Raw genomic sequence first — 22,585 nt, 5'->3', positions numbered from 1 at the left:
AAGGGAACCCTTCTACACTGTTTTGTTTAGTTGCTAAGTCTTTGTGACTCTGTGAACTGTAGCCCACCAGGCTCCTCTGTCCATGGGAGTTCCCAGGCAAGAAAACTGGAGTGGGTTGATATTTCCTTCTCCGGGGGTATCTTCCCGACCCAAGGATTGAACCCACATCTCCTGCATTGCAGGTGGATTCTTTACCACTGAACCACCAGGGAATGGAATGTAAATTGGTACAACCACTGTGGAAAGCAGTATGGACGTTCCCTAAAAAACTAAAAAAATTTGTGATATCATCCAGAAACCCCATTCCTGGGCATATATCCAGAGAAGATGAAAGTTCTATCTCTAAAAGATACAAGCACACCAATGTTCATAGCAGCACAATAGCCAAGACTTGGGAGCGACCTAAATGTGCATTAGCAGATGAATGGATAAAGATGTGGTACAGATATACAGCAGATTATTATTCAGCCATAAAAGAGAATGAAATAATGCCGTTTGCAGCAGCATGGATAGACAGACCTAGAGAGTATCGTTATCATGTGACTTACTAAATGAAGTAAGTCAGGCAGAGAAAGACAAATATGTGTTATCACTTACATGTGGAATCTAAGAATAATGCAATTGAATTTATTTGTAAAACAGAAACGGACTCACACATAAAAAACAAACTTTGTTAACAAAGGGGAAAGGAGGGGTGGATAAATTAGGAATACGGGAATAACAGATGCGTATAAAATAAAGAATAAAAATTTACTGTATAGCACAGGGAACACAGGGAACTGTATTCAATATCTTGTAATAACCTATAGTGGAAAAGAATCTGAAAATGTATATATGTTAACTGAATTACTTTGCTGTAACCTGAAACTAACAAAATACTGTGAATCAACTATACTTCAATTAAAAATTGTTTATTAGAAAAGATTTTCTCATTGATTTAAAAAAATAATAAAAGGTTGAGGAAAAGGATACATTCAAATTCTTCTAGTCTCAGATGTAATATTTCTTGTTAGTTAAGCCCTGAGGTTATAGAACTTTGTCACACTCAGTTTCTTCATGTGTAATGTTAGGGACAGGAAATAATTCATCAGGCATTGGGCACCTTCCATGATCACAGCTTTAGGGCTACTGAGACAGAGGTGTTATGGCCTCAGGTTCTGGGGAAATAAGTCAGAGAAGAGATCCTAGCATGAAATCTCTACCAGGCTTCGCTTTCAGAGGGCAGGTCTCCCCTCCCTCAGGGAAGACGAGCAGCTTTACCAGTGTCCACAGCTTTCCTCTGCAGTACTGATCCCGGTTTGGAATTCTGCAGTTGCCTTACTCTTTGATGGTCATCTCTTTCCAACAGGGCCATAAACTCCATTAGAGTGGGTGATATGTCTGTCTTATTTTTTTTTTATAACAGCTTTATTGAGATATCATTCACATACCATAAAATTCACCCTTTTGAAGTCACATTCAGTTGCTTTTTAGTGTATTCACAGAGATGTGCAACCATCGACACTGTCTAATTTAAAAACATTTTAATCATTCCTAAAAGAGCCCTCATATCCATTAGCAGGTTCCCCCTGCCGTTAACCTTCCCACCTGCCCCCAGCTTCCAGTAATCGCTGATTACCTTCTGTTTGTATGGATTTGTTACCAGAAGGGAGGCCTCTTCCAGGGCCCAAGAGTGGGCTCTTATCTAACACTTGGAAGCGAAGTGTCCGAGGATACACATGTCCTTACAAAGCAAAAGACTTTATTGAGAAGGGGCGCCCAGGCAGAGAACAGTGGGATGAGAGAACCCAGGAGGGGGTTCCCTCCTCCTGGCCAGAGGGTTCCTCTGCCTCATGGCTCACTCAGTTTTTATGGTAATGGGATTAGCTTACAAGGTTGTCTGTGGCCAGTCATCTTGCTGTGCCCCCTTTTGGTCTGACTAGGGTCCTTCCTGATGGCACCAGGATCTCTCTGCCAAGGGAGGATTTCTGGGAGGTTGGCAGGACATATTATGGGTTGGTGACTCCTCTCTCCTTTTGGCCCCTCCCAAATTTTCCTGGTTAGTTTTCAGTGGCAGCACCGTGTTCCTTATGGGGATCTCTGATCTCCGGTTGTGAGACAGCTCATGCAAGTGGTTATTACCATGCCTGACCCAGGCGGACAGTTTTGGTCAGCAATTCCCTAACAGATTTTCCTGTGCTGCACATTTCATATAAAGAGAGTCCTATGATATGTGGCCTTTTATGACTGGATTTTTTTTCACTTAACATAATGTTCTCAAGGTTCATCCAAGTTGTAATACATATCAGTATTTCATTCCTTTTTGTGGAATAATAATATTCCATGGGATGGGTATACCATATATTTCCATTCATCAGTTGGTGGACATTTGTGTTGTTTTCATTTGGGGGCTATTATGAATAATGCTGCTATGAACATTTAAGTTCAAGTTTTTGTGTGGTCATCTGTTTCCATTTCTCTTGAGTGTACACCAAGGATTGGAATTGCTAGGTCATGCAGTAACTCTTTTACATTTTGAGGAGCTGCCAAATCATCCTCCACAGTGGCTGCACCATTTTTCTTTAACACCAGCAGTGTATGAGGGTTCCAGTTTGTTCACATTCTCACCAGCATGTGTTTATTTTCTGTTTTTGTTTTTATAATAGCCATTCTAATGGATGTGAAGTGGTATCTGATTGTGGTTTTGATTTGCATTTTCCCTAAAGTAATGTTGTGGAGAAGGCAATGGCACCCCACTCCAGTACTCTTGCCTGGAAAATCCCATGGATGAAGGAGCCTGGTAGGCTGCAGTCCATGGGGTTGCTAAAGAGTCAGACATGACTGAGCGACTTCACTTTCACTTTTCACTTTCATGCATTGGAGAAGGAAATGGCAACCCACTCCAGTATTCTTGCCTGGAGAATCCCAGGGACGGAGGTGCCTAGTGGGCTGCCGTCTGTGGGGTCACACAGAGTCGGACACGACTGAAGCGACGCAACAGCAGCAGCAGCAGCAGCAAAGTAATGTTGAGCATCTTTTCATGTACTTATTGGCAATTTCTATACCTTCTTTGAAGAAATATCTGTTCAATCATTTGCCCATTTTTAAATTGGGTTGTTGGTCTTTTTTTTTTTTTTTCTTTTTCTAATTTTATTTTATTTTTAATCTTTACATAATTGTATTAGTTTTGCCAAATATCAAAATGAATCCACCACAGGTATACATGTGTTCCCCATCCCGAACCCTCCTCCCTCCTCCCTCCTCATACCAACCCTCTGGGTCGTCCCAGTGCACCAGCCCCAAGCATCCAGCATCGTGCATCGAACCTGGACTGGCAACTCGTTTCCTACATGATATTTTACATGTTTCAATGCCATTCTCCCAAATCTTCCCACCCTCTCCCTCTCCCACAGAGTCCATAAGACTGTTCTATACATATTGAAGATTTGTAAGAGTTCTTTGTATATTCTGAATTAGAGTCTCTTACTGATCTGTGATTTCCAAATATTTTCTCCCATCCCGTGGGTTATCTTTTCATTTTCTTGATGGTATCTTTTGAAAGTTTTAAATTTTGAAGTCTAACTTATGCAATTTTTTCTCTTTTTTATTCCTTTTGTTTTGGATGTCATATCAAAGAAACCACTGCCTAACCTAATCATAAAGATTTGTTCCTGTTTTTTTTTCTTTTTAAGAGTTTTACAGTTTAAATCTTACATTCATGTCTGTGTCTGTCTCATTCCTGATTGTACCCCCTCTGCCTAGAATAATGCCTGATATATAGAAGGTACTTGATACTTATTGAGTGAAATGAATGAATTGATATCTTTTAAATGAGTGAATGAACAGATATCTCCTTGTCCCAAAGCTGTTGCTATTCACAGCCCCAGGGTTAAGAGCGGGTGTTAGGCAGGGGAGGGTCACCAGTTTGTTTTAATCTCATCCCCCAGTTAACCTGGCCTTAGTGAGCTCTCACCGTTCCTTTTCTGCAGCTTCTTCTTTATGTTTTTCCTGGATTTTTGCTTCTTTTTTGTTTCCCTTTTTGACAAAATGTTGCTAAGACATTTCCTTAGTAAACTGTGTCTGGTCTGCTTGGTTAAATGTATGGTAGAGGTATAAGAAAATTTTTTCATTCATCAAAATCTTGGGTGACATAGTTTTCTTGTTGCACTTACTTGTGTTTGACTGATAAATTCAGATGCTGCTACTGCTGCTGCTAAGTCGCTTCAGTCGTGTCCGACTCTGTGCAACCCCATAGACAGCAGCCCACCAGGCTCCCCCGTCCCTGGGATTCTCCAGGCAAGAACACTGGAGTGGGATGCCATTTCCTTCTCCAATGCATGAAAGTGAAAAGTGAAAGTGAAGTCGCTCAGTCATGTCTGACTCTTTAGCCACCCCATGGACTGCAGCCCACCAGGCTCCTCTGTCCATGGGATTTTCCAGGCAAGAGTACTGGAGTGGGGATGACACAGAAGTATATAAATTACGAAGGAAGAGTCACCTCCTCAGGGGACATATGATGGCTGAAACTTACTTTTAGAAAAAGGTTGTATATAGAGAAAGAAAAGGTAAGGTAACAACTGGTGAATCTGGGTGAAGGCTATTTGGAGTTCTCTGTACTCTAGTTTTTATTAGGCTGGGCCAGGTCTGAGTTGTGGCACTCAGGGTCTCCGATCATAGTGTCATGCAGGATGTTGTAGTTGTGGCATACACGATCTTTAGTTGTGGCATGTGAAGTCTTAGTTGTGGCGTGTGGGATCTAGTTCCCTGACCAGGGATGGAACCTGGCCCCCCTGCATTGGGAGTGTGGAGTCTTAACCACTGGACCACCAGGGAAGTCCTTATGCTCAAAATTAACAACCTTTCTTACACTGAATTTTTTTCAAAACAGTGTTTCTCACAATCGCACCCATAGAGGAAATTAAGCCGAGGACCCTGAAAGGTTGCTGGGTGCTTGGTACTTTACATCCGTTTTTCATTTAATCCTCAGCTGTTGGAAAGGAAGCCAAGGTGAAGGTGGGCTGACCAAGGTCATACAACTTGGTTGAGTGGAAAAACCTGAATTTGGACTTGGGACTCCAACTTAAGTCCTCCTGTGTGTTTTATGGCCTTGTGCATCTCAGGCAGTCGACCTTTTGCTGGGAATGACCAGGCTGCTTCCTTTGCCTCTGTCTTCACGTTCTTGACACTTCACGAGCCTGAGCTCAGCGAGGGCAGGAGGGGGATGGTCCAAGAGTTTCTAGAATAGAGCGACTGCCATTTGGGGCTTGAAGGAAAGCGAAGAGGGAATGGAGGGAATTGATGCTCCCTCACCGGCCAGCAGGTGGGCCGTGAGGCTCCTGGGAGGCAGCCCTGACCCCCTCTTCTGCCCTACCTGTTCCAGGAGCTGAAGCTGCCCACCTTCCGAGCCCACTCCCCGCTCCTGAAGAGCCGCCGGTTCTTTGTCGACATCTTGACCCTGCTGAGCAGCCACTGCCAGCTTTGCCCCGCTGCCCGGCACCTGGCTGTCTACCTGCTGGATCATTTCCTGGATCGCTATGACATCACCACCTCCAAGCAGCTCTACGCCGTGGCGGTCTCCTGCCTCCTGCTCGCAAGTACGTGGAACCTGCTTCCTTCCTTGTGCCGTGCCCTCCTGCTCCACGAGCCCATGTGCTCCCGAATTGTTCTACATTTCCGTGGTCTTTGTGCATCTTCTGTATTCATCCTTAGCTGAATGCGAAGAAGTGAAGTTGCTCAGTTGTGTCCGACTCTTTGCAACCCCATGGAATGGAGCCTGCCGGGCTCCTCCATCCATGGGATTTCCCAGGCAAAAATACTGGAGTGGGTTGCCATTTCCTTCTCCAGTAGGTCTTCCCGACTTAGGGATCAAACCTGGGTCTCCCACACTGCAGGGAGACGCTTTACCATCTGGGCTACTAGGGAAGCCCTAGCTGAATGCAAGCTATAGTAATAATAATCAACATGTTCTTTAGCATTTAAAATATACCAGGCTATAAGGCATAAGGATTTTAGCAACTTGATCTTAAAAGAATCCACATAATGACTCTAGAAGACAGATCTTTGAGTACCTGCATTTCACCAAGGCACAGAGAGGTTAAGAAATTTTGCTTGGGTCTATAGCAGATAGGATTTGAGCCCAGAAATGCAGGATGCCAGAATCTGTGTCTTAACCCCATGTTACCTCCTTTCTGACATAGGGCCTCTGAATGTGTTAGGTGGGTGGGTGGGGAACTCTAGCAACCACTGTCCTTAGACATGTTTAGAAGTGTGACTGCTTGTGTGGGGCCCAAGCAGGAGTCAGGCCTGGGCACAGGCCTCTTTCAATGAGGCCTCACTAAAACACAGCATGGCTTTGACCATCTGTCTGTCTGCCTGGGTAGGAAATGAACATGCTCCTGATCTGGTCCAAACAGAGTCTGCCATGCCATGCTGCCACTTTAAAATCGCCCTCTGGTTTGCTCACAGTCTTAAAAGGATCAGCCGTCAGGGTCCTGCCTCTCTGACCTCATGCCTTTCTCCTCTTACCTCCCTGGGTTCCAGCCAGTCCCCCTGCTCCCCTGTCACAGAGCTTTGAATATGCTGTTCCCTCTGCCCAGACCCTCCATTCTCTTCCCCCGCCCATCTGGTCTTGGTTAGACGGCACTCAGGCCCTGCACTTGCATCCCCAAGAAAGCCTCCACCACTGCCTGCAGAGTGAGTGGTGCGTATGTAAGGTGTCTCTGATGTACAGTTCCATGGCATCGTGGATTTTTAATTAAAACCCACCTCCCCAACTAAGCAGGCTTCCCTGATGGCTCAGCTGTAAAGAATCTGCCTGCAGTGCAGGAGACGCAGGAGAGTCTGGAGATGCTGGTTCAATTCCTGAAGAGCCCCTGGAGAAGGGAACGGCTACCTACTCCAGTATTCTTGCCTGGAGAATCCCATGGACAGAGGAACCTGCAGGCTATAGTCCATGGGGTCATAGTCCAACCTGCAGGCTACAGTCCAAGAGTTGGACAGGACTGAGTGACTGAGCAGCACACCCCCACTAAGCAGTGAGTTTCAGAGGGGAAAGGAGCACACAGGAAGGCCTCAGAATATAGTATTTGTGGACTAAAGGAAATGAATGGAGCCAAGGGTTCCCTTAGAGTGGGAACATCCACATTTCTCCAAGTTGCCCTTAATGCAGAGGAGCACATACCCTACAGTGACCAGCTGCAGTCACATTACCTTGATATCTAATCAGATTTTGCCTTCGTCGCTGCATTACGTTACTGTCCTATTTTATTACAGGGGGCCCTTCCCCATTCTTTGATTTCCCGCTGATGCTTCAAGAAGACCATGCCCATTTTCTCCAGTGGCTTTGTCTGTCCCTGGCACACTGCTGTGAACCCTTCATCACCATCATGCAGTTCCAAACACATGGCATTAGAGTTTTTAGCATTCTGCCTTGTTTTCCACCCTGACACCTGCCACCTGCTGTTATCTATAATCCCTGTGCCAGCTTTGGGTTTACAGCCTTTCAATTTGTGATTTTCTCTACCTTGGACCAGCTGGCTTTCCCCTGTGATATAGGGGATCTTGGCTTGCTGGGAGACTGGCCTGCTTGCTACTTCAAAGTCCCAAATCAGCACGCAGCTCTCTTTGGTCTTGGGAGGAGCTGGGGGCTGGCGAGACGTCCCTGTCAGTGGAAGGCAGCACGGACGTCGCATTTCGGGGGGCCCTCGGGGAGTCTGCGCCGTGGCCTCTGGCTTGCTGCTGTCTGTGATCTGTGGTCTGCATCGAGGGCCCTGGGGCAGAGGACTTGGATTTCCACGGGGCCACCGAGGCTCCAGCGTCTGTCTGGGGAGCTGGGGTGGGAGGTGTTCACTGGGGACTTCTTTGTGCAGCGGCTGCCACTGCAGGGGGGGGGGCTTTCAGACAGAGGGGCAGGCCCCCGACACACCCGCATGTCTGAGGGTGGCAGCCAGCCTCGAGTGGCAGGAATGGATTTTTCAGGACACCTGCCATATGCTCAGGGGCCCCAGGCAAGAAAAGTTTCCATGACAGCCTGAAATCCTATTCATTCCTCCTTCGCCTCTCCCCAGGCCAACTGTCGGCCACAAGGGAGGTCACCTTGCTCAGGAGGTTCGGAGTTCTGCTCATTTCCTAGCAAATAATTAATTCCCAGATAAGAAGGGTGACAGTTCTTGGGTTTTTGCAGCTGCTTCCAGGTGAGGGTCTTGCATAGATGGAACCCTCTCACCCACATGCACTTTCTCTGCTCCCATAAAACAGGAGCCAGTCGAGAACCCATGTCTCCAGACTGTGGAAGGAGGAAGAAAAGCAAGAGTTTGTGGGCTGGTCCATGGCGGACCAGGGGCAGAGCCGCCCTTTGCCTCTCTGTGATCAAGTTTTATTTATTTATTTTTCATCCCCTGCATTGCTAAGTAGATTCTTAACCACTGGACCACCAGAGAAGTCCCTGTATGACCAAGTTAACTTCATTTCCTTCCTTAACAGAGGAGAGACTCCTGTTGTTGTTCAGTTGCTAAGTCGTGTCTGACTCTTTTGTGACCCCGTAGACTGTGTAGCCCACCAGTCTCCTTTGTCCATGGGATTTCCCAGGCAAGAGTACTGGAGTGGGGTGCCATTTCCTCCTTCAAGGGATCTTCCCGACGCAGGGATCAAACTCATCTCCTGCATTGGCAGGCAGATTCTTTACCACTGAGCCACCAGGATACCCTGGAGAGACTCCTTCTGTAAGTATAATCTAGATCTAAGTGTGCCATAAATTGAATAGAGCCACTGTCTTCTGGAGTCTTTTGTCTTATACAGCACCCCTCGCTAGCTGTCTTTTGGTTGTTGTTGTTGTTTAATTAAAAGGGCAGTTTGACAACACAGAAACCCCACCACTTGCAGGTGAGTTGGCTTTGATGGTGCCCCATAATCATCGTCCTGATGGGCTGGCTGCATTGTTTACTGGTCCCTTTCTACACACCCAGCCCTGTGCCAGCCACTTCATACACACGTCACTTGGAAGCCTCGCACCCAGCCCGGGTAGTCGTGCTGTCATCCGCCCATTCCGTAGGTTCAGAGAGGCCCCAAGTCACACAGTTTGGAATTTTGCTTTGTTTTTTTAAATTGAGGTAGAATTCACATCACAACATAGAATCTACCATTCTGACCACTGTAAAGTGTGCGGTTCTGTGGCATTTAGTTCACGTACCACTGTTGCACAGCCATCAGCTCTCTCTAGTTCCAGAACGTGCCCATCACTCCGAAAGGGGCCCACGTACCCCATTAACCAGCCAGTTCCCATTCCTGCCCATCCCTAGCCCCTGGCAACCACCCGTCTGTTTTGTGTCTGTTCTGGATATCGCATATGGAAAGGAATCATACAATATGTGACCTTTTTATGTCTGCTTTCTTTTAAGTTTTTAAGATTCATCCATGTTGTAGCATGTGTCAGTACTTCAGTACCTCATCCCTTGTTATGGCTGTATGGATACGTACAGCCTTGCATGGATGGACCACAATTTGTGTATCCATTCACATGTTGATGGACATGGGGGTGGTTTTCACGTTTTGGCTGCTAGGATTAGTGCTGCTGTGAACATTTGAGCACCAATTTTGTTTGAACATTTATTTTCAATTCTTTTGATTATCAACGTCGGAGTGGAGTTGCTGCCCAGATGTGGTTATTCTGTGTTGAACTTTTTGAAGGAAACTTGGAGTTTCGCCTTTGCCTCGTTATTGCCGTTCAGAGAAGAATGTGTGCTGAGTCCTTATCCCCAGGATATGGACTGGGGAAAGAGAGAAAGGAGAGAGGGAAGGAAAGAAAATCAGAAAGGCAAGAGGCATGACCAGTGGCATTTTGCTAGGATGGCAAGGCCTTAAATGTAGTATAAGATCTTACGATGATGATATAAAAAGTATGAGATGCAGTAAGTCCCCGACATATGAACAAATTCCGTTTTGAGAGTGCATTCATAAGTCCAACAAAGTTAGCCTAGGTACCTGACTAACACAATCTGCTATGTAGTACTGTACTGTAATGTTTGTAATACTTTTCATATAGATAACACACAAAAACAAAAGCAAAAAATAAAACATTTTTAATCTTGCAGTACAGTACCTTGAAAAGTACAGTAGTACAGTACAACAGCTGGCATACAGGGGCTGGTATCGATTGAACGGGCAAGAAGAGTTACTGACGGGAGGGGGGAGAGGAGGGGGAGATGGTAGAGCTGAAGGATCGTCAGCAATAGGAGACAGAGAGCAAGCTGCAATTTCACTCATGCCTGGCATTGATGGAACACACATTTGCATCTTTGAATCTTTGCAACTTGAAGGTTCATATGTAGGAGACTTACTATATATATGTATATATATATATATATATTTTTTTTTTACTGTATGTTTTTATTGTTAAAAAGAATCCAAAAGGAACAGAAGCACCTAGCATAAAAAAATTAGTTTCTCCCCAAATCCATAGTCCCATTCCCAAAGTTTGGGGTGTATCAGTCCAGATCTAGATGTACTTATGTATTTTTGTAATTGAGAAAATAAATTTCATTTCTCAGAGTGGGGGAGGGAATGAATCGTAGGTTAACAGCTGAATAAACTGCCCAGTAAACAAAATTGCCAGATTTCCTCCCTTCCTCCTTTTATCATTCTTTTTTTTTTCATTATTTCTTGCCAGCTAATCCCAGTTCCATCATACTTTCTCTTTGCAAGCATCTGTTTTCTTTCATTGTGACTTTCGGACCCCTGCCCACTCCCTGAGAAAACAATGTTTCTGAGTGCTGAATTGTTGGTGAGCCGCATCCTGCCCCTGACTTCTGATTTGTGAAAAGCTGTGGGAGCTCAGGGAGATGAATCCATGTGTTTCTTAGGATAAAATTCTGACTTCCATTTTTTTGCAGCTGAGCCTGAGTCCAGTGCTAGCCTTCATCTCAGCTCTCATCCTTCTCCCCAGGAGAGGGAGGCATCAAGCAGGAGGGTGATCCCATGGTCTCTGCAAGGAAAGGACCCCTCTCTGTCCTTGGGTCCTCATGCAGGGCAGGCTCCCTTAGCCGGGCCCGAGTCAGTCTTGCTATTCTGTGCTTACGTGTAGTAGGCACATCTCCCTCTGGTAGAGTTTTAAAATTAGCAGTGGTACACTCACTTGTAATAAGATTCAAAGACTAAAATAAAAAATCTGTTACCCATCCCACTCTCCAGAGACAACTTATGGGAACAGTTTCTTATATCTCTGCCCAAAACCGATTGAATGTATTTTCTAGGAATATTCTGTGTGTATACAAACATACAGTCAGCTTTCATGAGCCAAGATTCCATACTTGCAAATTCACCTGCTCACTGGAATTTATTTGTGACTCCAAAACCAATGCTTCTGGAACTTTGGGGGCCAGCTCTGTGCTTTCTCATTTCGGCTCTCACACTAATAGCAAATATCAGGTGGCCTTTTCGGCTCTGTTTAGTGCCTTGTTTTCTGATTTTTCTGCTTGTTGGTGATTTTGCTGTGTGAAATGAGCCCCCACCATCATGTTGAACTACAGTATTCTGTTCTTGCGTTTAGGAAGGCTGTGCTCTATGTTTCTTAGGAGAACATTTGTTTGTTAGGTAAGCTTTGTTCAGGCAAAAGGTATAGTGCTGTTAGTTGTGAGTTCAGTGATCATAAATCAATGATATATTAAACAAAAATACACAGAAAAGGTTACGTAGCGGGTTTTTTGGCTCCACTGGGTCTTTGTTGCTGCACTCAGGCTTTCTCTAGCTTCTGTGGGTGGGCTTCTTGTTGCCATGGCTTCTCTTTTGGAGCTTGGGTTCTAAGCACATGGGCTCAGGAGTTGTGGCACATGGACATAGCTGCTCCATGGCATGTGGAATCTTCTTGGACCAGGGATTGATTCTTAAGTAAAAAGCTTAGTGTTAGTCCAAAAAAGCTTATGTGTTGATTGATTGTGATCAGATTCACAGGAACCTAACCCTGTATCTTCCCTCTAGGAGCATGGTTCTGTGTTCACCAGATTAGTGTGCACCGTGAAGAATCAGGATCAGTTAGATCTGCACAAGTGGGTTAACACCAAAGATGCTTTCTTTGTGGTAGCTTAGGGAATGTCTTTCCCATCAGTCTTTGTGGAGGTACCTTACTCTTTATACTGAGTGCAGAGTTCTCCATGTTATAAACACCGACATCCATAGAATGATTTCTCTGTCAATGGATATTTACACTGTCATCCTTTTTTTCTTTTTACACTGCTTTACACAATGTGACAACAACTGTCTTCCCTGCATCTTTGCACACTGAAGTATGTCTGTGGGATAAATGCCCAGAGATGAAATGGCTTTGGTCAGAGGTATGTGCATTTAAGATTTTGGTAGGCTGCACTGAAACCAACAGCTGAGGAGATCCTTTGTTTCTTCAGTTGAACTTAGTGTGCAGGAGCCTTTGGAGCCACACTTCTCCACCATCAGAAGGAGAGCCATGTCCCTCCCCCATCCTGGCCCCTCGTCACTGTCCACTAGGGCTTCCCAGCGGGGAGTGCATTTGCATCCCGCCTTTCTGCCTTGTCCTGTCCAGGATGCCCAGGTAAGAAATGAGTTCCCACGACAACTACTTTTAAGGCTTCTTAAGCCAGACATCAATAGCCTCATCTCTTAGTGAAGGTACCAAAAGAAGCACTGCCTCTGGGCCTCTGTAGATTCTAGAAGAGACCTGTCTTTCTCTTAGTAAACTGTCTTCCTCTCTCTCTCACCCCTGTATCCTTCCCCTCCCCTTCCCCTGCTTTGATTACTTAGCGGCTGAGAAGCAGCTTCTTTGCCAGCGGAGTGGGGGGATGGGGTCGCTCCCTCTGAGACTTTGAGATTTCGGAAACTTGAAAGCAGCCCTAATCCCTCCTGATGTCCCTCCTGGACAGGGATGAAGGAAGATGCCCCAGCTCGCCCTAAAGCCAGGGATTCTTGGGACCCCACTGGGGCACCAATCACAGGCTGCTTGTGTGCCTGCATGCTCAGTCATGTCAGAGCAACTTTTGCAACCTTTTGGACTGTAGCCCTCAAAGCTTCTCTGTCCATGGGGTTTTCCAGACAAGGACACTGAGTGAGTTGCCATTTCGTCCTCCAGAGGACCTTCCCAACCCAGGGATTGTCTCAGCAGATGCAAGTGGGGGCAATTTTTCCAGGTAGCCTTGTTCAGGGCTGTGCTTCAAAAAAGTGTGAGACTTATTTATAGGATTAGACTCAAATCTGCAAGGAAACTTGGCTGTCCCTGTTCAGGAAATAATTCAGCGCTCCCTGCCTCTCGTGCAAGAGTGGTCGGCCCTGTGTTTCCTTCCTGCCGTGGTTTCACATTTCAGAAGTCAGGATGGGTCTCACCTTTGATGCGTGCGCTTGATACGACCAGTGTGTGTTACTTCCTCCAGAAAGCTGCTGCAGTGTCCGTGGTGCGTGTTCTAATCCATAGTATTTCAGCGGTGGCCACACAGCACAAGGCAGGCTAGAAACAGTGGTCTGTCACGTGAGCGCCACGCCGAGCAGCTCCAGTGTTACTGTAGCGAGGACGTTGTGATTTTCCATTTCCTGTTTCTGCAGACTGGCAGGCTTAGAACTATTTGAGGGGAGGGATTCTGTGTGAAGTGCCTGTCAGACAGCTGACTGGGCTGGAAACTGAGAAATTGCGCCATTTGCCCTAGCAAGTCTAGTACCCAGACCTGTTCAGCAAAGGCCTGCTGTTCTGGTCTCAGAGATTTTTTGAGGGGAGGGGGAATCTTGAGCTGCATGAGTTGATTTATCATGCGGTGTTCAAGAGCCCTTGACCCCACATGGGTAAAATAGTCAAAAATAACCTGTATTCTGCCTTTGCTGTATGCCAGACATAGCGGTCAACCTCAGGGAGACGGGGTGAACAGTAGGAGTTCACCTGGAAGACTCAGCAGCACATAGCGGGGCACAAAGCAGATCAAGCCCGCATCCTAAGCAGGCTTCAAGCCAAGCGTGACCAGCAAGTCCTGGGCACATGCCAAGAACAAGCCAGTCACCCTGCTGAGAAGAGCCAAGTGTCCTTACTGTTAAGAGAACATTTCGGTTCACACCATGACTAGGATATTGACATGGGGCATGCTGTCTGCTCCTCAGGCTATTTGCAGTTTGGCTGTTGGGATCTAGGCATCTTTATTTTCTTATTTACAGTAACCTTGAACCCACCGAGCAATGAATGCTCGGTGTCTTACAGTTCTTTCTCTGCTGTCACAGCCAGGATTGCATTATAAGTATCCTGCTAATGCTGAAGGCTTAGAGGGCAGAGTTCAGAATCCTTCATCATTGGGCCACCAGTTCTCCACACCCAGAGTCTGTCCTCCAGGTTAGAGCCCTTCCCTGCCTTGCCAAGGAGACTTGGGCTCTGCGTGGTGGGGTGTCCACACCTCTGGTCACAGCATTCTGCCCTCCATGAGGCACCCACCAATTGTCTGCATTGGTTACAGTAGGACCAGCAAGGCAGCTTTTGGTTCTTTTCTCTTTTTTTTTTCCTCTCTTCAGTATAATTTCCAGGCTTCCCTGGTGCCTCAGTGGTAAAGAATCCACCTGCCCATGCAGGAGATACGGGTTTGAACTCTGGTCTGGAAAGATGCCACGGAGCAGCTAAGCCCATGCACCGCAACCACTGAGCCCACATTCTGCAAATACTGCAGCTCTCGCGCACCCTAGAGCCTGTGCTCTGCAAGAAGAGTGAGAAGCCTACGCACTGCAAAAGGAGAGGAGCTCTCAAGGCACCAAAGACCCAGCACAGCCAAAGAAAAAAATAAATAGAATTATTTTTAAAAAAGAAACGTATGATTTCCATTTTATTGTCTTTTCAGAGAACAGTATTTCTTCAGTCTTTAAGGATTCATCTCCTTTCATGGGCTTCAGTGGAGGTCGTGGAGCAGCACCTGCAGTCTAAATCAGGGTGGTGGTGTTCAGGGTGCGCTTTCGGAGAATGATGCCTGGTTGACTACTTTGCTGTGAATGGTACAGTTCACCCAGTAATGTTGTTTCACGTACAGCTTGGGAAGCACAGAGACGTCAAAAACACTTGATTCAGAATTGTCGTCCCTGATGGCTGCGGCCTCTATGATGTTCTGAATGACAAATTTTTTTTTTTTTTTTAAATTTATTTTTGGCTGCACTGAGTCTTTGTTGCTGCGCATGGGCTTTCTCTAGTTGCAGCGAGTCGGGGCTGCCAGCTAGCTGTGGTGCACAAGCTTCTCCCTGCGGTGGCTTCTCCTGTTGCAGACCACGGGCTCCAGGGCGTGGCCTTCAGTAGTTGTGGCGTGGGCTTAGTTGCCCCGAGGCATGCGGGATCTTCCTGGACCAGGGGGTGGCAGGGGCCAATGCCCCATGCATTGGGAGGCAGATTCTTAACCACTGGACCTCGAGGGAAGTCTGAATGACAAACTTCTTAATGGCCTTATCCTTGGGCGTGCACTGGGCATAGTTGGTGCTCTGAACAGGCTGCACATGACCACGGCTTTTTTTCTGTAGGACCATTGTTCCTTCTTTTCTCGGTGATCTTGGAAACGAGGCGAGAGAGGAGGTTGCTTTAAAACTCCTTTCAGACCCAAAGGAAATATGCCAGCCTAGCCTTCCCTGGGAGGTCAGATGAGATTAATCTTTTTCTTTTTTTGGCAGATCTTAATTCCCAGGCCAGGGATTGAACCTGGGCCCTCAGAAGTGAGAGCGTGGAATCCTAATCAGTGGACTGCCAGGAAATTCCCCCAAGATGAGATTGTATTATTTGTGTTTGCCTAGATTTTCAAGATGGTCTTCAGGGAGCATGCCTTACCTCTTCCTACATCCTCATCTTGAATGAGGGCAGATCCACATTTAGGAACCTTCTCTGGCACTTACTTTGCTGGTTCTGGCTTCTAGAGTCCCAGCAATGGCGTCTTGATTTCTGGGAAGTTGAAACTTTTTCCTCAGCGGCAGAATGATATTTGTTCCTTGTAGAAAATTAGAAAATAGAAAAAAGTAGAAAGCATACAATAAAAGATAGTTGCAAACCCACTGCGTTTTTTCCTACAATCAGAATTTGGGGGTGGAGGGCAGATCCTGGCCTCAGTGATCATGGGATGGTTAAGATTTATTGTTTACAGGCCAGGCAGTGTTTTGAACTCTTTATGTGGATTTGCTCATTTAATCTTCAATGAAGATTTAGGAACCTTCATTGTGAAGTAGGCACTGTTATTTCCTCCAGTTGACAGAGGAGGAAACCGAGACCCAGTGGTTGGGTAACTTGCCCATTGGGTGAGCGGCCCGGATGAGGACCCAGGTGGCCCTGAGTCCTTGCTTTCAGCCACAACACAACATCAGCCTTTGTCACCAAGCAGGTCACTAGAAGACTCAAACCAGCAGCCGGAGAGGTTGCTGGGAGATGCCTGGCTCCTCTGCTTTCTGAGTCTGCTGAGCCGCGTTTCAGCTGACCTGGGTGGAAGCTTCAGCCCCAGGGACCAGGCCTCATGATTGGAAGCAGCTCCCCCCTGACCTTGAGAGAGGCGGCCAAGGTTGCTGCCTTGCTCCTCCTCCTGCCACCTCCTCCTGCCACCTCCTCCTCTTATTCCTCCCCCTCCCCCCCTCCCTTCTCCAAGCAGAGACGTTGAAATAACAAAGGATCCAGAATAACAAAGGATCCAGAACTCCGACATCCACGCCTTCAGCTCGGAAGAGAACTTGTTGTCAGCTTTTCTGCGGCTGGCAGCCCCGTCAGGCCTGGTCCGGAGCTACCCTGGTCAGCTGGCAGGGGCATTCTGCAAAGCAGGGGCCTTCATTACAGGGGAGAACTCCCTTCCGCTGCACAAAGCACTGCTTGACCCTGGTCCCAGAAACCAGCCGTGTACATGACAGGGGCCCACATTGCACGCCCCTGCTTTTACACTCAGTGAAATTATTTGAGTCCCTTTTAAAGAGGAGCACAGAGGAGCCCAGGTTTAGCTGGGGTCAGCAAGTGAAGTCATCGCGCCAGTTTGCTCCATCCTGAGACAGGGAAGCCCTCACTGCCAGAAGGGAAGCCGGTGTGTGACCCAGCTGGCCGAATGCCACCTCTGACTCGGAGGCATTTTTACAATTTCCTCCTGGAGAAAACAACTACCCACAGCCTCACCTCCAGTCCAGAGTTGAACTCCGGAATTGAGCCAGCCTGTCAGAAATGTGCTTTCAGTCATTCATTCATTGTTTATTGAGCTCTGCTCTGTTCTGGACCCTGAAGATGCAGCCGTAACAGAACAGCCTGCTGTGAGGAGGGGAACGGGGAGGCTCTGAAAGTCAGGGTGAGCCCAGGGACCTGATCATCTCGGGCCCCACCATCTCCCAGGCTCAGCGCGTAGTAGGTGTGTGTGTGTGAAAGGAATCTTGAATTACAGGGATCATGGACATTCCTTAAGGGCCTTTCTTTGTGTCCTGAGGAAGGCAGGGAGCTCAACCTTGGAAGAACCCCACTTTACCTTCCCGCTGGGTCTCCCAGATGCCCCAGTTTGGCTGGGATCACAGGCTTGTTTCTGCAGGACATTTCCTAACCTCCAGATCCCTGGAGGGGCTGGGGTTCTCGGATGCGGTGCATCTGGAGTAGGTCTTCAAGGACAGACTGGGGATGTAGGATGCTCCCCACTTCCCACCTGCAATGGTCTTTATAGCCTCTTCCCTTCACTGAAGACTGCCACCAATGCACTGTCTTTTTTTTTTCTTTAAAGATCTAATTAAAAATATATATATTTATTTATTTGGCCATGCCGCGTCTTAATTGTGGCATGCGGAATCTTTAGTTGTGGCATGTGGGATCTAACCTGAATAGGGATCAAACCTAGGCCCCCTACATGGGGAGTGCAGAGTCTTAGCCACTGGACCACCAGGGAAGTCCCCAAAGTACTGTCTTACAGCGGGAGCGTTTTCTTGCTCTGTCCCTGGCTTTCTCTTTCTCCCACCTGAAATCTCGTCCTCAGGTAAAGCTGTCACTGCACCTGTGCTGACTGCACGGTTGGCTCTGAAGCGAGCAGATGTTTATAAAGCAGTGCACGTTCCAGTGTTTGTTGAGCTCTGGGCACCCTTCTGAGCATGCTGAGCCCTTGTGCCATCCTCGCAAGCATCTGTCTCCCTCTGTCAGTCCTATTGCTCATGCCCTGAGGCTGAGACTCACCCCTAGCCACACAGCCGGTGATCGGCCGAGCCTCCAGAGAAGCTGGGTGGCCCTGCGCGCTGTGCTGGCTCTGGCTTCTCCATCAGATTGCTCAGAATCTGTCTGCCCTGCTTCCTTGGAAAGACACTTGTCTGCTGCATATGAGCAGTGCCTGTTCGGGGATGAATAAGAAGCAACCTTCTGGCCTCAATAACTAAAAAAAACCTTTTTTTTTTTTTTTTAAATGAAAAGCTGGTTTGGGTGGAGAGGAATCTGTCCTTTTTTTAAAATTTCTTTTCATTGAAGTATAGTTGATTTACAATGTTGTGTTAATTACTACTTTACAGCAGTGATTCACTTATACCTACATATATATATATATACACACACACACACATTCTTTTCTTAAATATATCCTTTTCCATTATGGTTTATCATAGAATGTTGAATATAGTTCCCTGTGCTATACAGTAGGTCCTTTTTGGTCATCTATTTTATATATAGTAGTATGTATATTCTAAACCCAAACTCCTAGCTGACCCCTCCCCACCTTGTGATTGCCTCTGGTTTGTCTTCTATGTCTATGAGTCTATTTCCTTTGTACATGAGTTCATTCGTATCTTCTTTTAAGATCGCACATATAACTGACATCATATGATATGTCTTTCTCTTTCTGACTTCAGTTCAGTTCAGTTCAGTTCAGTCGCTCAGTCGTGTCCGACTCTTTGCGACCCCATGAATCGCAGCACGCCAGGCCTCCCTGTCCATCACCAACTCCGGAGTTCACCTCGACTCACGTCCATCGAGTCAGTGATGCCATCCAGCCATCTCATCCTCTGGCGTCCCCTTCTCCTCCTGCCCCCAACCCCTCCCAGCATCAGAGTCTTTTCCAATGAGTCAACTCTTCGCATGAGGTGGCCAAAGTACTGGAGTTTCAGCTTTAGCATCAGTCCTTCCAAAGAAATCCCAGGGCTGATCTCCTTCAGAATGGACTGGTTGGATCTCCTTGCAGTCCAAGGGACTCTCAAGAGTCTTCTCCAACACCACAGTTCAAAAGCATCACTTCTTCGGCGCTCAGCCTTCTTCACATCCAACTCTCACATCCATACATGACCACAGGAAAAACCATAGCCTTTCTGACTTACTTAGTAGCTAATCTCCAGGTCCATCCACGTTGCCGCAGATGGCGTTGTTTCATCTTTTTTGTGCCTGAGTGGTATTCCGTAGTATACATGTGCCACATCTTGTTCATCTGCTGATGAACGTTTGGATTGTTTCCATGTCTTAGCTGTGAATAATGCGATGTGACTATAAGGCTGCATATATGTTTTTGAATTATGGTTTTGCCTGGATATATGCCCAGGAATGGGGTTGCTGGATCATATGATGATTCTGTTTCTAATTTTCTGAGGAATCTCCACACTGTTTTCCACAGTGGCTGCACCAACTTACATTCCCACCAACAATGTAGGAGGTTTCCTTTTTTCCCCACATCCTCTAGGGGAGGCTATTCTTTATTGCAGAAAGTTTGCTTTGGAAGAAAAAACTAAGTCTCTTTGATCATACACATCTTTAGTGGAAAGGCTCTGGGATTAAATTACTAAATGGCATAAAGAGGAGGATTGACAGAGATGAGTATTTGTGGACAACAGGGTGATTAGATGGGGAGATTGCAGCTGGCCTGACACCCATGTTCATGGGAATTCCTGTGCCCAGATAAATATACTCTCAGAGACTTTCTGGGATTGCAAGGATCTTTGTGACTGTATCTGAGATTTCTTGCTTGTGGAATAGAAAACTCTGGACTTTGGAACCATTTATGTATTCATTTTAAAAAGAACTACTTAAGTATTAAATTTGTGCTGGCTGCTGTGCTAAGTGAAGGGCATGTATAATGTTACAAAGACGGGTGTGTTCCCATCCTCATGGAATAAGGAGCTACCCAGACTTTTCATTTTGCTCTTGCTCTTCACAGCTGGGTGATTGGGCAACTCACTTAACCTTTCTGAGCTTCTAATTCCATGAGGAAAACACTCCCAAACCTCTTGGGTTGTTCCCAGAATGAACTGAGTTTGCTTGGCAGTTCCTGAGGCTGTGCCTCCCTGAGGGCTGCCTGCATTGTTTGATGCCTGCTATGCAGTGCTGGAGCCTTCGAGACAGAGGGGAGCCCAGAGTGAACCACGTGACCTCTGGGGCTCACATTCTAATGTGTGGATTCTCTGCCTCTTGCCAACCAGCTAGACTAGGAAAGTCCCTCCCCTGTGAGGAGGACCCATCCGGGAAAGGCCTTGGACCCCACACTGCCCTTGACCTCCCAGGCTCTGTGAACCTTGAAATCACTAGCAGGAGGGTGGAATTCAAGGTCACAGTCTAGGGCAAGGAGGCTGGAGCCACTCTGGCATTCTCTCTGGGGGTCTGGTACAGCCCGGCGGGTGGGATCAGTGGGGCTGAGGGAGCCTTTGGTTGGACTTACTTTCACCCCTTTTTCAGACCCCGTAAGAAAATGTTGTGTTGACTGCCAACGCTAGTTTGTCTCTACTCAACTAACACGACTTTAGAAGAAGATCCCAGGTCCAGGGTGCAAAGAATAAATACCAAGTTCAGTAAATAATAGCAGCAGCTGCTACCATTTATGGAGCCCTTGCTTTACCCTGGGTCCTTTTCCAATCATAATACCTTCTGTCTCCTTGAGCCCTCCCAACCATCCTTTGGGGTGTAGGTTTCCATGTGATTGCCCAGAATCGTGCAAATCATAACAGCAGTGAGGATGGAGAACTAGCACCTAGGCCTGAACTTGAAATCCTTGGTGGGGTTGGGGGTGAGGGTTCAGGAGGAGGCATTCTTGTCTGTTTCCATTAAGGACCTCCCTCCCCCAGAATCTGGGCTTCCCCTGGTAGCAGGATGCTCAGCCCTCATTAAATATCTTGCTCAAAAACAAAAAGCAAACAAACAAAAAAATCCTGCTCTTCCTGAAGGCCACTTCTCTCCCCTCCTTAAAAGAAGAATCTAAGGAAGAATTTGCATCAGAAAGGTCTCCTTTCTGCCTGGCCCCGCCTAGGAGCTAAAGGGTTGAGTACTTCCTCTCCCAGCCATTGGGGAAAAGCCCTTTCCATCAGGGCCTTCTCTTGGGTCCTCACCTCCTCTACCACCCAGCACCTTCTACTGTCATGTCAGAAGATCTTAGGTTCACCTGGAGGGCCAGGCAGTCACCAGAGTGGCTCTTTACCCTCCGACCTGCTTACCACCCTTCCCTTTATCATCGGCTGCACAAAGAGCAGGGCCGAGGGCTGCTGGAAGAAGGAGGAGTAGCCGTGGGGTCTCAATCCCTGATCAAGAACATTTTGTTTCTCCATCTCAGATGAAAAGCGGGGGCGGTGGGTGTGGGGGGAGACTTTAAAATAGGAGAGTGGCCTTTCTTGAGAAAGAGCAGCTTTGCCTGTTTTAAAAGGCATTGCACTTCTTTAGCAAAGAAGAACTGATTTCATAGCTGTTGCATTAAAACCTGGTCTCTTTAGCCAGGAGGCCTTGGCCGCATGTCTGAGCCTAGATTTAGCTCCTGAATGAGCAGCAGGTAATCCTAAATGAATCTCAAGCGTGTGTCTTGCCAGGGATGTAGGATTCTTGTAGGAATTAACTGGAATCTCTCTAGTAGAGAGTGGGCAGCACTGAGCTCGGGCATGAGAAACAGGCAACTTTTTATTAGAAGGCCAGTTTTTTTAAGAAAAACTCCTATTCTGTGCTTGTTTACCTTTTTGTTTAAGGATTTTTCTTTTCTTTTTTTTTTTCCCTCTTTTGGCTGTGTGGCATGCAGGATCTTAGTTTTCCAACCAGGGATTGAACCTGAACCCCCTGAAGTAGAAGCACAGAGATTTAATCACTGACCCACCAGGGAAATTGCAAGACTTTTTCTAAAGACAGTATAAATGTGGATGATCATTAAAGGTTCATAATGCATTCATGGGGTTTCATTATAACATTTTCTCTGTGGGGTTTTTTTTTTTTTTGTAATATTTAAAATTTTCTGAAATTAAGAGTTTGAGGGGTTTTTTAAGCAATTAAAAATATTGCTTCTCTTGGTCCTACCTCAGAAAAGTCAGTATTATATTTCTATATGCTCTATTTCTGCTTTATTGACTATGCCAAAGCATTTGACTATGTGGATCACAATAAACTGTGGAAAATTCTGAAAGAGATGGGAATACCAGAGCACTTGACCTGCCTCTTGGGAAATCTGTATGCAGGTCAGGAAGCAACAGTTAGAACTGGACATGGAACAACAGACTGGTTCCAAATAGGAAAAGGAGTACGTCAAGGCTGTATATTGTCACCCTGCTTATTTAACTTCTATGCAGAGTACATCATGAGAAACGCTGGGCTGGAAGGAGCACAAGCTGGAATCAAGATTGCCGGGAGAAATATCAATAACCTCAGATATGCAGATGACACCACCCTTATGGCAGAAAGTGAAGAGGAACTCAAAAGCCTCTTGATGAAAGT

The 22,585-nt window shown here is 46.6% G+C and overlaps 1 protein-coding gene across 3 annotated transcripts in view; it reads left to right on the top strand.

Annotated features, from left to right (window-relative positions):
* CCNJL (cyclin J-like) overlaps positions 1-22,585 on the top strand; it is a 64,452-nt gene that overhangs the window by 25,885 nt on the left and 15,982 nt on the right. For all 3 annotated transcript variants that reach the window (XM_010855316.1, XM_010855314.1, XM_010855315.1), the window contains exon 3: positions 5,360-5,573. In XM_010855316.1, coding sequence (XP_010853618.1) covers positions 5,360-5,573 — 214 coding nt within the window. The remainder of the gene's footprint in view (positions 1-5,359; positions 5,574-22,585) is intronic.

This window comes from Bison bison, unplaced genomic scaffold (genome assembly GCF_000754665.1).
Source record: "Bison bison bison isolate TAMUID 2011002044 unplaced genomic scaffold, Bison_UMD1.0 scf7180017864363, whole genome shotgun sequence".
In the NCBI taxonomy this organism is placed as follows: Eukaryota; Metazoa; Chordata; class Mammalia; order Artiodactyla; family Bovidae; genus Bison; species Bison bison.
This window is presented reverse-complemented; position numbering and strand designations above follow the sequence as displayed.